This window comes from Crinia signifera, chromosome 5, assembly GCF_055691185.1.
Source record: "Crinia signifera chromosome 5, ASM5569118v1, whole genome shotgun sequence".
In the NCBI taxonomy this organism is placed as follows: Eukaryota; Metazoa; Chordata; class Amphibia; order Anura; family Myobatrachidae; genus Crinia; species Crinia signifera.
Window position 1 is genome coordinate 79,593,595 of NC_139221.1, and position 15,037 is coordinate 79,608,631.

General features: G+C 41.3%; 1 protein-coding gene across 2 annotated transcripts in view; it reads left to right on the forward strand.

Moving 5' to 3' along the window:
- The window catches only part of ANKRD29 (ankyrin repeat domain 29), a 49,553-nt gene extending 35,043 nt beyond the window's left edge, over positions 1 to 14,510 (forward strand). For both annotated transcript variants that reach the window (XM_083187513.1, XM_083187514.1), the window contains exons 7-10: positions 1,894 to 1,992; positions 5,354 to 5,449; positions 12,706 to 12,804; positions 13,002 to 14,510. In XM_083187513.1, coding sequence (XP_083043639.1) covers positions 1,894 to 1,992; positions 5,354 to 5,449; positions 12,706 to 12,804; positions 13,002 to 13,091 — 384 coding nt within the window. In that variant the 3' untranslated portion in view covers positions 13,092 to 14,510. The remainder of the gene's footprint in view (positions 1 to 1,893; positions 1,993 to 5,353; positions 5,450 to 12,705; positions 12,805 to 13,001) is intronic.
- The last annotated feature ends 527 nt before the right edge of the window (positions 14,511 to 15,037 follow it).

A 15,037-nucleotide genomic window follows, 5' to 3' on the forward strand; every position in this document is an offset into this window, starting at 1 on the left:
TACGCCCCCTTTGCGGCGTCTAATTTTTTTAAACGGAGATTTCCCCTGCACATGCGCAGAGTGACCTCTGCGCATGTGCAGAGAGAAAACATCGGCGGTACGGCCGCATGCGGGCCGTACCGCTTCAATCTGAATAAGGGCCATTGTTAGGAGAAGGGGCAGTGTCAGGACAAGGGGCAGTGTCAGGACAAGAGGTAGTGTTAGGACAAGGGGTAGTGTTCCAGAGAAGTGATAATTAAAGCATAAGCCTTGAAAAATGAAGACATAGGGATATGTGACATTTAAGGTACATACACACTGGGTGTTTTTGCCCAGCGTGTATGCCGACCGATGATGGAGAAAATTGCTGGGCTGAAAATCGCTCCATGCATACACACTGAGTGATTTCCACCCTACCAAACGACACTATGGAAAGCCGTCCACCCCGACGCTCTTCTGCTGGTAATACCTTGGCCGGTGATGATGCGGAGCGTGCATCGAAGTTCACTGCTCATCACTGGCCCATACACACTGGGTGGCTTTTCAGCTGAAGGCAGCTCAAACGGCAAAAGTGAGCTGCTTATGCTCAAAATCGCCTACTGTGTACGGGCCTTAAGTACTGCTGGAGTCTTCAAAGATAAAGACATAAACTTCACAGTGTAACTGGCTGCCTATCAGATGGTGTCAGCACTAGTGAAGAGGTTTTCAGGAATATCAGTCTAGAATTCACATAATGAACTATGTCTGAGCTACTTTAGTAAAGATAGGCTGCTGAGTTGTTACTGCTATTACATACCTCCACATTTCGCTGAGGGACACCTCATGTGCAGCCCTGCTGTACGCCCCCATTTTTTTCCACTGATGGGGGCATGGCCAGTGCTCTGTGAGCTGCTGGCCATGCCCCCTGCCTTTGTGCATCACAGTCTATTCCTTGCTGCTTCTAACATAACATCACTGACTCCCAGCTGCCACCGTAACGAGGGACAATCCAAGCTGCGAGTGGGACGTAGGACAGTCCCAAAAAAGGGGGACAGTTTGGAGGTATGATATTGCATACCTCCCAACTGTGGGAGTATGGCCAGCAGCACTGTGAACTGGCCATGCCATGTCCCTTTGCTTCGGGCATGGTGCCTCGCTTTGCTTGGCACACTATTAAATTATCCCTTCATGCCCTAGTGGGGCATGGAACCTTCGGCCCTCCAACTGTTGTTGAACTGCACATCCCAGCATGCCCTGCTACAGTTTTGCTATTTGGCCATACTAAAACTGCATGGCATGCTGGGATGTGTAGCTCAACAACAGCTGAAGGGCCGAACGTTCCCCAAACCCTGCCCTAGTCGATGGTAAGGTATGAAATACCACCTGTTTGGGGAGGGGGGGGACTGAAAAACTCATGTCATGTCCATTTACATGGAAAATCATCTGACAATCCCTGGAATCATGGGACTTCGCCGATATGTAGCAGTACATAAAATGTTTCTCTCAATTTAAAAAACGTACTTTGGGGTAAAATGCATAACAACCTGTAAGGGTATGCACCCACTACCCTAGAGCATGGAACCATTGGCATTTAAAGTTCCCTGACTCATTCAGTGACTGTTGTCCTTCTGTTTCCCTTTTTGCCCCTCACAAGCACCACTTGATTATCATCCTTGGTCAGCTCAGGAAGATGGCTAAAGGACCATCGGTAACCCCTAGCGACTGTTTCCCTTTCTGACTCAACCAATATAAGAATGCTTTCTTTGTGTGTGTTTTTTCTGCGTACAACGAGATTGACTCTGAACAACAGTATAGTGAAAAATATCATCATTAAAAAATGTACACTCCACTTATATTTAACAAACTCTATTTTGGAACCAACATTTCCTTTTTTGTGAATAGGAAATAACATAGACAACATGTTTTCTGCCACAGGACGGGACCACTGCTCTCTGGATAGCTGCACAGCTGGGATACAGTGAGCTGGTGAGAGTGATGCTGCTGAGAGGAGCTGATCGAGATGCTGCTCGCATTGTAAATACATGGTGACTTCAATATTAATCAGTGTCATTTCCTTACTTCCATGACTGTAGATCTTCACATTAACACAAAGTATTGCCGTGTGCTGTAATTAGTCCAGTTCCTGCACTTTCCATATTGCACTGTGTCTTAATAAGCACAGATCCTTTACTTTCGCTATTGCAGTTTGCCCTAATTAGACCAGGGGGGAGATTCTCTATCACAGAAATGCGGTAAAAACCCCGTTATCGGGGTTTTTACTGCATTTCTGTATGCTGTACTGTCCCTCCGCAGAGACAGCTCTGCGGAGGGAATCGCCAGCAAAAGCTGGCGATTCCCTGCAGAAGCCTATGGGCTTCTTACCGCAGCGCTGTTTGAGGGATCCGTCACGGATCCCTCCCAGCATGCCCTGCGGCCGGCGCCGGGGTCTGCGCATGCGCAGATGGACTCCCGGGTCACAGACTCGGAAGTCCAGTGCCGGCACCGCATCGCAAGGGACAGCTCTTACCGCAAGAGCTGTCCCTTGCGTTAATAACAGCATATGTTACAACATATGCCGTTATTAATAATGCGATGTCCGGCGAGGGGGGGCGTCGAATTTTACAACATCCCACCCCAAGTCCTTTAACTTTGTTATTGCAGTGTGCCATAATTAGTCCAGGTCCTTTACCATACCTCCCAACTATTCTTACCAGGACGGAGGGACAGCCGTGAAAATAGGGGGCGTAGTTTACCAGCAAGGGGGTGTGGCCTATAATATGCATCATTCTCGCGAGGCCACGCCTCATTTCCGCCGCTCTTGGGGCCTGACCTGCGGCTCTGTAAGCTGATGGCCAGCCCTCAGCCTGTCTGCTGCGGGAATGGACGCTGTGCGCATGAAAATGTCCATTTTATCAAGCTCCAATTTTGAGCCCAACAGTTAACGCTGTCTTTAGATGTTGTTAGCTATAGAGACTTATAGGCCACATTGTCTCATTACTGTTCATAAAGGAATGTAAAGTATCCCTCTCCAGGACCTTATGCTTGCTCATGTGTAGACGATGGCGCATTATAGAAGCCAGGAACAAATACCTTTAAATAAAATGATAGTGTTAACTAAAAATAGCCTGCCGCCCCTTTCAGGGTGACAAAGAGCCCAGGCTATGATCACTAATTCTTGGGTCATTTTTGGAGTTTATTTGTAATTTTGATAAAACAGGGGAATGAGGCACTGATTAGCTCATTTATTAAGGTGATTTGGGGAAAGAAATATGAAAAGGATGGGTTTGTAACCCTTACAAGGAAGGGCTCTTACCAGAACCTATGTGGTGTATGCCCCTTGTAGTGCTGTATGCCCCCTTTTCAAATTTAAAATAAATAATAACACTCCATAACAGTGCAGTATCTAAGCAATGTTACCTTTTGAGACCTTTGTCTTCATATATATATATATATATATATATATATATATATATATATATATATATATATATATATATATATATTATATATGCCTAGAATGAACCCAGCCAAGAATTCAGAAAAAAACAAACATTTGTTTATCCACCCAATTCTCTAAGACACCCCCCCACACACACACACACACACTGTTTAAAATCTAGAGCTTGCTTCTTAATTAAGTCATCTTTAAAAATCTGTATGGATTTACAGTATAAGTAGACTCATTCAATTGCGTAGCCTGTAGTCAGCACAGAATGCTGAATAAAGGCAATAAAGAAAAGAACATAAAGGGCAGTGAACATATGTATTTGCTTTATATGTGACAATGTCAAGTTATGGACCTTTATATTACAATTCAAATGTGGCGGTACAGATGTGGTGTTTACCAAATATGTACATGATGGAGCACTGATCATTTATAACACAGTGCTACTATAGGTTGAGTGGTTACTGCATGCGGTATTATGACTTGAATGAAGATATAGACATTTATTCAAATACAGGCCTAGTTTGGCTCATCGGAATGAGCGGAACTATAGTCCCATACCAGTAGCGCACGTAGGGGGGGTTTCCAAGTACCCAGAAACCCCCCAGGAATCTAAGGGGCACTGTCTGAAAGCTGAGGGTCCCCTCTTTCCAAGAGTACAAGATTTTTTAAAATCGGACCTTGGGAACCGGAGATATCTGACTTCAAAGCAGTGGTCCCCATCCAAGCCTGGTAATTGCTGTTCGCAGTCAGATATTTCAGGTTCTGTCTGACTTAGAGTTTTTCTGAGGGTATATTCCAAAATCTGTGACTCTCCCCCTTTGAAGGACACTAGAAGCTTGTCTCTACTTTGCCCAGAACCAGAGATATCAGCCTTCCAGCAGCTGGTTACTGCTCCAGCTCCACACACCTGGTATGTAGTATTATATACTCGTGGGCAGATTGCTCTGCCTCCTGAACTCTGATCCCCTCATCCCCAACACCATTTGGTAGGTGGGATTCTCTAGTTTTTAATTCCATTAAAATCTAAGAAATCTATTTCCGGGAACTGGAGATATCTGCTGTCAAGCAAGCTGTCCTCCCACCAGAAAATTATGACTAATAAGCCCACTCCACTATACACCCCTCCTCTGCATATTAAACATCCTCTACCACCCTGGAAGTTATGTATCAGGGCCCCTTCATTCAGCCCAATGTCCCCTTCTCCCACCTCATCTCCCACCATATGTGCAGTAAAGGGGTAATTAGTGGAAATTACTGATCCAGGCCTACATGCTGAGCGGTTGATATAATACCCCCTACCACCCGTGGGACTTCAAAACATATACTGGATCACCTAAGTGTCCATCTCCGTACTTTGCTCCGCACCTCTGGAAACCCCCTTCTGAAAATCCTGCGTTTGCCACTGCATACACACTAGGCGATTATTTAAAATGTATCGATCAGAAGTGCCCTCCTGAGCGCTATTTAAAAGAATAAAAACTCCTGGTGTTTATACTCAATATGGTTTAGGATGCGCACTCCTGCACACCGGTAATGCCCCAAATGTGATGCAGATGATGGAGCTGTCACTCCTATTGCTGGGAGTGACAGCTCCATCATCTGCATCACATTTTTTAACAAAGAAATGATTAATCTATGATTTGGATAGATGCAAATATTAGGAGTATTCTTATCGTTTTTATATACAGTTATATCTAAATATGTGCATGTCCAAACTTTTTCAAATACGTGTTGTCTTTTGCTTGTCTAACATACCGGCCGGTTATTTATTTATATAGTTATGTAATTTTCACTCACACTGATGTGAGGTTTGTAAACCAAGTACTGTCATTTACTAAAGGCCAAACAAGGTTTAAAACTGTGCTCCCGAAGTTCGGTTTATGTGAGACAAGGTAGTGCACATGCTCCTCTCATTCACAATGTATAATGTAATGTCATTGTTCTCAGGATGGAACCTCAGCTTTGTTTAAAGCTGCATCTAAAGGCTTCAGTGATGTTATAGAAGAAATGTTGAAGTTCTCTCCTACACTTGGTATCTTGAAGGTAAGAAATCTGATAATGTTACACCACTAATCAATAAAGTCCAGCCTAAGGCATACTTATTGTTAAAAAAATAAGAACACCATGCCATAATAACCAGCTTCTTCTACCATGTGGGCTTCTAAAACCCCTTTCACACCACCCACCCGGCAGTTACCCAGCAGCTTTGAGTGCCGGGTCATTTTGCCGGGTTCAGTCTGACCCCAATTCACACCATCAGCAAATTACCAGGTTAACGCTTTTCAACCTGGGAATTTGCTGAAAAACCCGGGTTTTTCTGGGGTGTGAAAGGGTCAAACCGGGTTTTAAATCCTGGCTCACCGACCCTTTCACACCAAAGAAAAACCTGGGTTTTTCAGCAAATTACTGGGTTGAAAAGCTTTAACCCGGTAATTTGCGTCTTGATGTGAAAGGGGTTTAAGAGATAAGCCCTGTACACATGCATCGATTTTTCCAGATTTTCGATTCGATTTTGCTTATAGAAGCAAAAGCAAATCGAATCCTAAAAGAAACCAAATGGTTTTTGTGTCACTTTCGATCTACATTCGAATTGATGCGCACTCCCATTTTCACAAAATCTAACAGAAAAATCTACTGTGCAACCAAGGAAATATCGAATTAGATCTAGTAAATCGAATGTGTACAATGTACCATGAATGTATATGAATGTATATTGAATTTGATATTGAATTCGATATGTAATGCAAAAGTACAGATCTAATGCCAAATCAAATAGAAAGATCTAATGCCAGATCTAATAGAAAATCGAATCTAAAGCCCTGTACTCATGCATCGATTTTTTCTGATTTTCGATTCGATTTTGCTTATGGAAGCAAAATTGAATCCTAAACAAAATAGAATGGTTTTTGTGTCACTTTCGATCTATATTCGATTTAATGCGCACTCCCGTTTTCGAATTCGATATCTAATGCAAAAGTACAGATCTAATGCCAAATCGAATGGAAAAATCTAATGCCAGATCTAATAGAAAATCGAATCTAACATTGAATCAAAAGCAGCTCGATGTGTGTGTACAGGGCTTTACATCAAATCAAAAGCAAATTGATGTGTGTGTACAGGGCTTAATATAGTAATATATTGGTGTAAATGATGACAGACAGACAGACAGACCTCTATTTTCTAATTTTAAATTATTTTTCTAAATACAGAATCAGTCTATTTCCTTAATAGATGGTACATTATTTCAAAATACTTATCAGTATCTAAGGGTGCCCACACACGGTAATATTTTTTAAAAGATGTGGCCATTTCTGACCGATGGGAACGACCAATCGTATAAAAATTTATTGTGTGTGGGTCATTCATCAAACCTGCTGAACCCTTCAGCAGGTGGAAATATGAACGACCCGTCATGCTAGATTTGGCCACATCGTTCCATGTGTAGACATGATGACAATGAGTGCACTGAAAGTCAAAAAAATGTATTCAGAAATTAATCCATAAAATGTAACTTTAATGATATTCAATAAAAACGGTGAAATATTACAATATAGTAAGTAAAGATAGAAAGACAAATTTTTTTTTAAAGAATTTAAATATCAACGACCGCTGCTACTTCTATTTGTTCTTTACAGGGGTAAGTTGTCCCTGATTTGTAGTGTTCCAGGGACAGATTATCTTTGTATCACTATTTATAACAGAATAGTTTCTCTATATCCTCTGTTCCCTTAACTGCTCACTGGCTTTATATTTAGCCTTTCTGTGAGACAAAAGTATCTGTCTATTAGTTTCAGACACCGAATTTTGTTGCAAAAGGGTAGAGATTTATTTACGGTTATATAGTATAAAAATTATCATACACTTGTATCCTTTAATATTAATGTATTATTCTTATTTTACACCAACATCACATGCAATGTAAGATATTATGTGCATCTTCTCCCCTGCTCCCAGGGGTTGAAAATGTGTGGCAAATTGGTCAGATTTTAATGAGGGTCCATAGAGTCCCAATATGTCTAACTGCTTTAATTTAATTTTACAGAGCGGCTGTGAGGCATTTGGGTATTTATTGTACAGTCCTCACACATAAACTATTCCATAAACATTCTTATTGCTCAATTTCTTAAGCCCTTTATTTTTTTAAATAGTGCAGTGCACATCTCATGATTTGATCAACCCGGCTGCTCAATTATATCTCAGGCGTTTTACGCTATGGATCCGTGGAAGCACCAGTGATCTTACACTAGCATATACCGCTGGTTAATTCTGAAAGGCATACGGGGACTGCGAGTCGGCTGCTATTGCCTGTGTGTTACTCGCTTAGTCCGACTGCCCATATCTCTGGTTATGCTAATCTCCTGCTTTCTTCACTAAGCTCTATCAGCTCCGGATTCTGACAGACAGCGGGTCGGCTAGTGCCTCCGACGGGACCAGCACTGTCTGTCTGACCGTATGTACGCTGTATCTGCCTCTGCCTCTATAAATTAGCTATTCATTCTGTCTGAACAATACACATTGCATAGGATGACTGCACTGAATTTAGGATACTGTCACACTACATTTACATTAGCAGCGGTCATTGAACACGCCAACGACCATTTCACCTAAGCTTCATCTGGGCATCAAATGCCTTTGATGCTCAAATGAAGCTTAGGTGAAACGGTCGTAGCTTAGGTGAAACGGTCGTTGGCGTGTTCAATGACCGCAATTTTTTTTCTTTCTATGTTTACTTACTAAATTTTAATATTTCACAGTTTTTATTGAATATCATTAAAAAATACATTTTACGGATTAATTTCTGAATACATTTTTTGACTTTCAGTGCACTCACACAATACTCATCTTTTTCTGTTGTAAAATATGTCTATTACTGAGTAGTGGGTGGTACCTCCCTTATATATAAAAAATACCCCATGAAGAAATATCTAAAAAAGGAAAAATATATATTTAAGTGGAGATAGGAAAGTCTCTTGTACATGTATAGATAAAAATCTAAAAAGACTGGTGCTGGAGTTCTCTTTGTTTGTATGATGACAATGAGGCCATGGCAGCAGCAGCGGCATCTAACGCCCCCCCCCCCCCCCCCCCCCCATAAAACTCCTATTCAAATGAATAGGACGGGCGCTGATTGGCTGAGAGAGCTCTATCAGCTAATCACTGTCTGCCCTATTAATTTCAATAGGAGTTTTAAATTCTCCTGCCTGCCACCGGCCTCTCTCTCTGTCTGCCAGCCCTTGTATTTCAAGTGAAATTGGATAGATATCGGATTTGATCTGATATCTATCTGTGTGGGCATCTTAAGCCCCTGAAAAGATAAAAAAAACTCTTTTAACCTTTAAATGCAATTACTCCCTTATGTATCAGCTCCTACCTGTGAAATTACAGGCTTGGTTTGAAAAATGACACGTAGGAGCTGATTGGCCGGTAATAAAAACCAGACACTTTATCACTTCACAAAGCTTAATAAATCTGCCCCATAGGGCCTAATTCAGACCTGATCGCAGGTCACATGCAACATGTGTAGACAGAGTTAGATTTGGGTGGGATGTGTTCAAACTGAACATGGCTTTGCCCATTTGCTAATAAAATGTGTCTGGATTGGGCCCATAGTTCTCCAGTCTTTGGTTCTTAGAACCTTAAAGTCTTTACCCAGGTGTAATATTGAGAGTGAGAGAGAGAGAGAGAGAGAGATTCCATAACAACCTCTAACCTGGATTGTAAATTCCTTGTTTCTTTTACAATGACAATAAATCTTATATTACCTTATAATGAAACACCAGAGCATTTTTACCCAGGAATTTGAGAATCTCTTTTCTAGAACCAATAAGTAGATTTATAGGAAGTGACATGGCCAAAACTTTGTGGGCCCAATGGCATCATCGGGCCCACTAATGCCTCTAAAAAGAGACACATTTCTCTGCAGCAGTTGTGAAATTTTATGTCCCATAGTAGTTTCCAAGTTAATGTTGTGTCCCATTGTAGTTTCCTTTATCACTGTATCCCCCATAGTAGGGCGCTACAGGGGTTAAAGTTGGGGGGACGGGGTGGAATTGAGTTCCACCACCTATAATTAATGGTGAGTGGAACTAGTCCAACCTCTACCTTGGCCCTGCACACTAATTCTAACAGAGAAGCATTATAGTAGCAGAGGGCGGCATTGACTCTGCCTAATGGTAGAGGGGGGAGAGCTGGTAATTAGGTGGCAGAGGAAAATCAATTCCCCCACCTCTCTAGGACCACTTCAAACCTTGATTTCTTCGTTTACAACATACCTCACTGTAGTGCTGCCAGTAAACAAAATACAACACAGTTCCCCCAATTCACACTATATCATACATTGTCCCCAGTACATATTATGTCACATTTCAGTGTCTCTATATCATATTAAGCAACAATGTGGAAGCCTTAGTTAATTTTATACCATAGTGTTGTGCCCCATTCTATATTTTACGATACTGGTGTATCAGTAGCTGACACATTGCAACATTTCAGTGCCCCTACTTTATTTTATACCACATTATACTGCCCATTGATGATTTGAAATGCACTTTCTACAGGACATTTGTAAGAAAGGTATGCTGCACTAATTCCAGTGCTCTTATAAGTATTTCATTGGCTATTGAACAGAAATTCTACATACTGTATCATTCCTCTGCACAATCAGCCTAGCAATCTGATATTGGTTACTGATATTCAAAGAGCAAATAAACCTAATACTGGTATACAGAGTTGTATATTATCTAACTATTTACTGTACAATCCACTAGACCGGTATCAGGCAGCCGATAGAGATGTCACTTGCCTGACACTAATTCCACCATCCAATTAAGAAATTGATAAAATCAGAGAAGAAAAATAAATTAATCTCTACAATATACAATCAATTATTGCAATCAGAATGGGGCGGATTGGATGAGGTGAGAGAGAAATGGGAGTGTCATGTGGGACCGATAGAGATAGATGAATGGTCTAGCGCAGGGGCCGGCAACTGGCGGACCGCGGTCCATCTCCGGACCGCAGCCGCCAGATCTCCGGACCGCGCTCTTTGCTGTAATGACAGGGGAAGTGAGACATTATGTCTCCTTCCCCTGACGGGCGAGTACGCTGACGCGGCTCCCCCACGCACCCCACATGAGCCGTGGCTGACGACGCGCACCACGTGAGCCCGTGCTGACGTCGATGCCGCGGCTGACGTGTTCAGGGGCAGATGGCACGCATTGCAAGCCCGCCTCGCGTCGCTACTGAGCAGGGGCTGCCACCGTTTCCCCGTGTCCCCAGACTGGACCTGGTCTGAGGGAGAGAGGAAGGTGCATGCAACGGAGCTGGGAGGCACTTTTAAGTGCATTTGCGGGTTGTGGCCTGCACGCTCCCCATGTACTGAGTTCATAAAGGTGAGCAGATGTTTTTTTTATGTATATTGCCAGTTTTCAAACTAGTGGTGTGGCTGCTACTTTGGCAACACTAGAAGCAGCCTGTGTTGTCCTGTTATTATTATACAGGGGGAGCAGTCTGTGGTGTCCTGTAATTATTATACAGGGGGAGCAGTCTGTGGTGTCCTGTAATTATTATACAGGGGGAGCAGTCTGTGTGTGTCCTGTAATTATTATACAGGGGAGCAGTCTGAGGTGTCCTATTACTATTATACAGGGGGAGCAGCCTGTGGTGACCTATTATCTTTGGTATGCAGGGGGAGCAGCCTGTGGTGTCCTATTATCTTTAATATACAGGGGGAGCAGGAAGGTTTCCCAGCCCTCAGCCCCCCCACCCCTACCTCACCACTGATGAGCAAATGTTTGAAAATAGATGGGGTTTTTTGTCTGGTCGCGGGTTGCGATCATAGTTAAAATTCCTTTTAAGAAATGCAGTATGTTACTACTAAGCAGTTGTACATTACAAAGTAAGTAATAATTAGTATACGTTTCTGCATCAAAATAAAAACTAATTAGATTCAAAATATCTCATTGTGTGGTTTTGTGGACCTCGAACAAAATAATTTCAAACTTCCGGACTCCATCAAAAATTACTTGCCTACCCCTGGTCTAGCGCAATGTTATCAGTACCAAAAGCCACAAATTCATTAAGAGTGCAGCAAGTACAATTATTTATGCTACACAGGTCTTATTTAACAATGATAAGACTGATGAAAATTGGTGGAAGGATCTCTAATAAATGCCCAAAGTGTAAATGTGCCCCTGGCACATTCTATCATCTGATCTGGGAGTGCCCAATGGTACAGGAATTTTGGGTTAAAGTTAAACAAACCCTGGTAGACATGGGGATTAACAGGGAGAGCTTGACAAATAAATGCTGCCTCTTGAATATAACAGGCGACGGGAATATATATGCAGGGAGGAAAAAGCCTTTATTATTAATGTATGTGCCTTGGCCAAGGTAATGATAGCCAGGACCTGGCTGGCAGATACAGGCCTGGAGTTTGAAGGTTGGAAAGCACTTGTAGAATACACAGTGACACATGAAAAATACATACACTTATATCGAAACACGATAAGTAAATTTAATAAAATATGGAGTAAATGGCTAAACAGATAGTTATGAGAAAGAAAATCACAGACAAACACAAGATAATGCACTTAATGCTTCTTTTTTTATCTTTCTACTTTTTTAATTACTTATTTATTTTATTTGTTTCTTTCCCACACTTTATTTATTTATTATACATCGTTCTCTTTAAATATAAAGAAGAAACACAGAAATGATACAAGGGAAATAATTTAGATCACAAATAGGAGCTATACTCCTTGAAGAGCACAAGGCACATAGGAGGACAAGTAGATACCTGGCCGGGCTAAGAGATAAGGTTTTTGATGGCATAGCGAATGAAGCATAGCATAAATACAGCGTAAACAGGGATACAAACCTGGGGGCAAGTGGAAATGTAAAAACTACCCAGGTTAGACCCCTCCAGTACATTATGTGCCTAAAATAAGCTGATAAACTGAGATAAGCAGCACTAGAATCATCAAGGGATGAGTAGAAATAGGAAATGGGTATGGGAAAGGGTAAGGGTGGGCAAAAGGGGGCAAGTGTTGTTAGTTATGTGATGTCATAGTATACGCACCACTGGGATGAGCAGGACAAATATACTATATGAGAGATAACATGTTGTGGTGTCCGATCCCAGCGGTAATGTTTAAGTAATTGTGTATTGCTGTATGTGTATGTTATTTTGTATGTATGTTATTTTGTATGTAAAAGAAACTTAATAAAAAGTATTGAAAAAAAAAACAACTCCACCATTGCTTCGTTAATCAATGTTATTGCTGTGTTCTTTAAACTAGAATGGATCCTCAGCCCTCCACGCTGCCGTTCTAAGTGGTGACATGAAATCGGTGTCCCTTCTATTAGAAGCTGGAGCCAGCCCTACACTCAGAAACAAGGTACTCTAGGTTGCCGCTTCATTAAAATATAAAGTGGATCTGGTTAATGAACTGATTCACAAATTAACTATATGAGAATTGTTCATTATTTTGATTAACCTAGAACCAACATTTTATTTTGGAAATATACAGATTTCTAATGCCATTACATCGAAGGCAATAAGACATAATAAACTGCAGCATCTCTTTTGTTTCAGGCCAATGAATTACCAGCGGACCTGACACAAAATGAACGAATATTACGTCTCCTGAAGGCCACAGGAACCATCACGTGTGCTCAGCCTTGAATTGTGTCACGTTTCTAGTTTTGTAGAATTATGCTTTGTTCTACTATGACATCCAGCTGGCTCTACACTGTACTAATGTATCTTATTTATGGGGGGGAAGACTGTCCTTTTCAAGGTTTAAGAACCAGAAGTTGTATGTACCCCACCCACAAATGCCTTTACCAGCTCAACCTTAGGACACTATTAATGTAAGTACTGAGCCACGCCAATATTAATATGTCTAAAGGGTCACCATATGTGCCAGCATGTTAAATATCTGATTAGGAACAGTATATGATCTGTCACAGGCCTGATTTAACTAGATGGGTAAACTAATGTCAACTATGGTATTTTCAGGTATGAATGAGGGAACCTCTGCTTAATTACAGAGCAGCATCCCTTTAGTGCATGGCATTAATATATACGTGTAATATACAGGAAATATTGCTGTATTATTTTTGCATATATTAGGCAACAACAAAAAATATTATTTTGACATTAAATTTAATTTGCTTCAGGTATTTCTAATGATGTAATAGTGGAAAAGAATAATGTTCTTTCAAAAACTTCACATTTTTGAAGCCTCAATGGAGAATGCAGCCCCATTTCAGCTGTGTCAGCTTCAATAGATTAGCCTATGACATTGCAGTCAGACACTTTATTCACATACAGTAGTTATCTTCCCCACACAGAAATATTAAGAATTTTAACCATTTGAAGCTCACCTTTTACTTTGTGGAAAGAATAATGAGCCTTGCCTGAGCAGATCTATGTAGTGCGTGGCTGCAGGGGATTGTAGATATGCTAAATTGCAATGCTGATTATTTTATAACTGGCTTCATATAGTTAGAAAGTGCACGATTCGTACACAGGATCAAATAGTAGGGTGATCGACTGAAATGCAAAAGGTTATAACTTTGAATCCTCAGTGTGGCAGTATATTGAAATGTGTTATTTATTAATGGTATAAAAGAGAGTTAATGAACAACTAAATTTTCATGCAGGGTTTTATAATAACTGTGTGTATCTATATCATTAGAAACAATACTAACAACGCGCTAAATAACGATAAGGTTCAATATTGGAAGGCAGTCTGACCACATATATTCCCTGAAAATCTGTACGTTCAAACGTCTGATTTGTATTATTGGACTACTTACATCATATCTGCAGGTTTCTCTCCATATATATATATAGTCAATCAATGAACAAGCTTTTGCTCTGCTGGACCCCCTTGCGCTTGTCATTACTGGCTGCAAACTGCACGGGAGAATAGTACACTGTAAAAAACACAGAATAAAGGCAGTATAAACTTGGTCTTGGTAACTGCAGAGGGGGATTAATATTATATATATATATATATATATATATATATATATATATATAAACCAGTCCACAAGCTCCGGCACTCCCTGATAAATGCAGCAATTGTCCCGGTGCCCAGCCAAATGAAAGATGTAAATAGCCAAGGTGCGGGTGGCACTCGCACCTTGGCTATTTATATATATATATATATATATATATATATATACAGACATACCACATGAAAAGTCTGTGTTTGTTTGTCCCTCTGTACCTTACTCTGTAGGACTGTAGGAGACCTCACAGGCTCAGTGCTGCCTCTGATTAAAAACCCTCTCATGACGAGGCTGCTGCTGTCCTCCATGGGCTTGAGAAGCATGTGATGAGCTTCACCAATCAGAGCTCAGCACAAACCTCTCAGCCTCTGCCCTCTTGTGCAAAGTGTAATGGGACTCAGCATCATTAATCGTTGTCCCATTGGCATATAGGTGCAGCTGGAGCACTACCCTACTCCCATGCACAAAACAGTATTTCTTTAAATACATGCCGACTACAGGGGGCCCCTAGCTAGAGGGGGGCCCAGGGGTACTGACCCCCTGTGCCCCCTTCCCCCTTAATCTGGCCCTGATGAAACCATTTAATATGAGTCCAGCTATAGTTAAGTA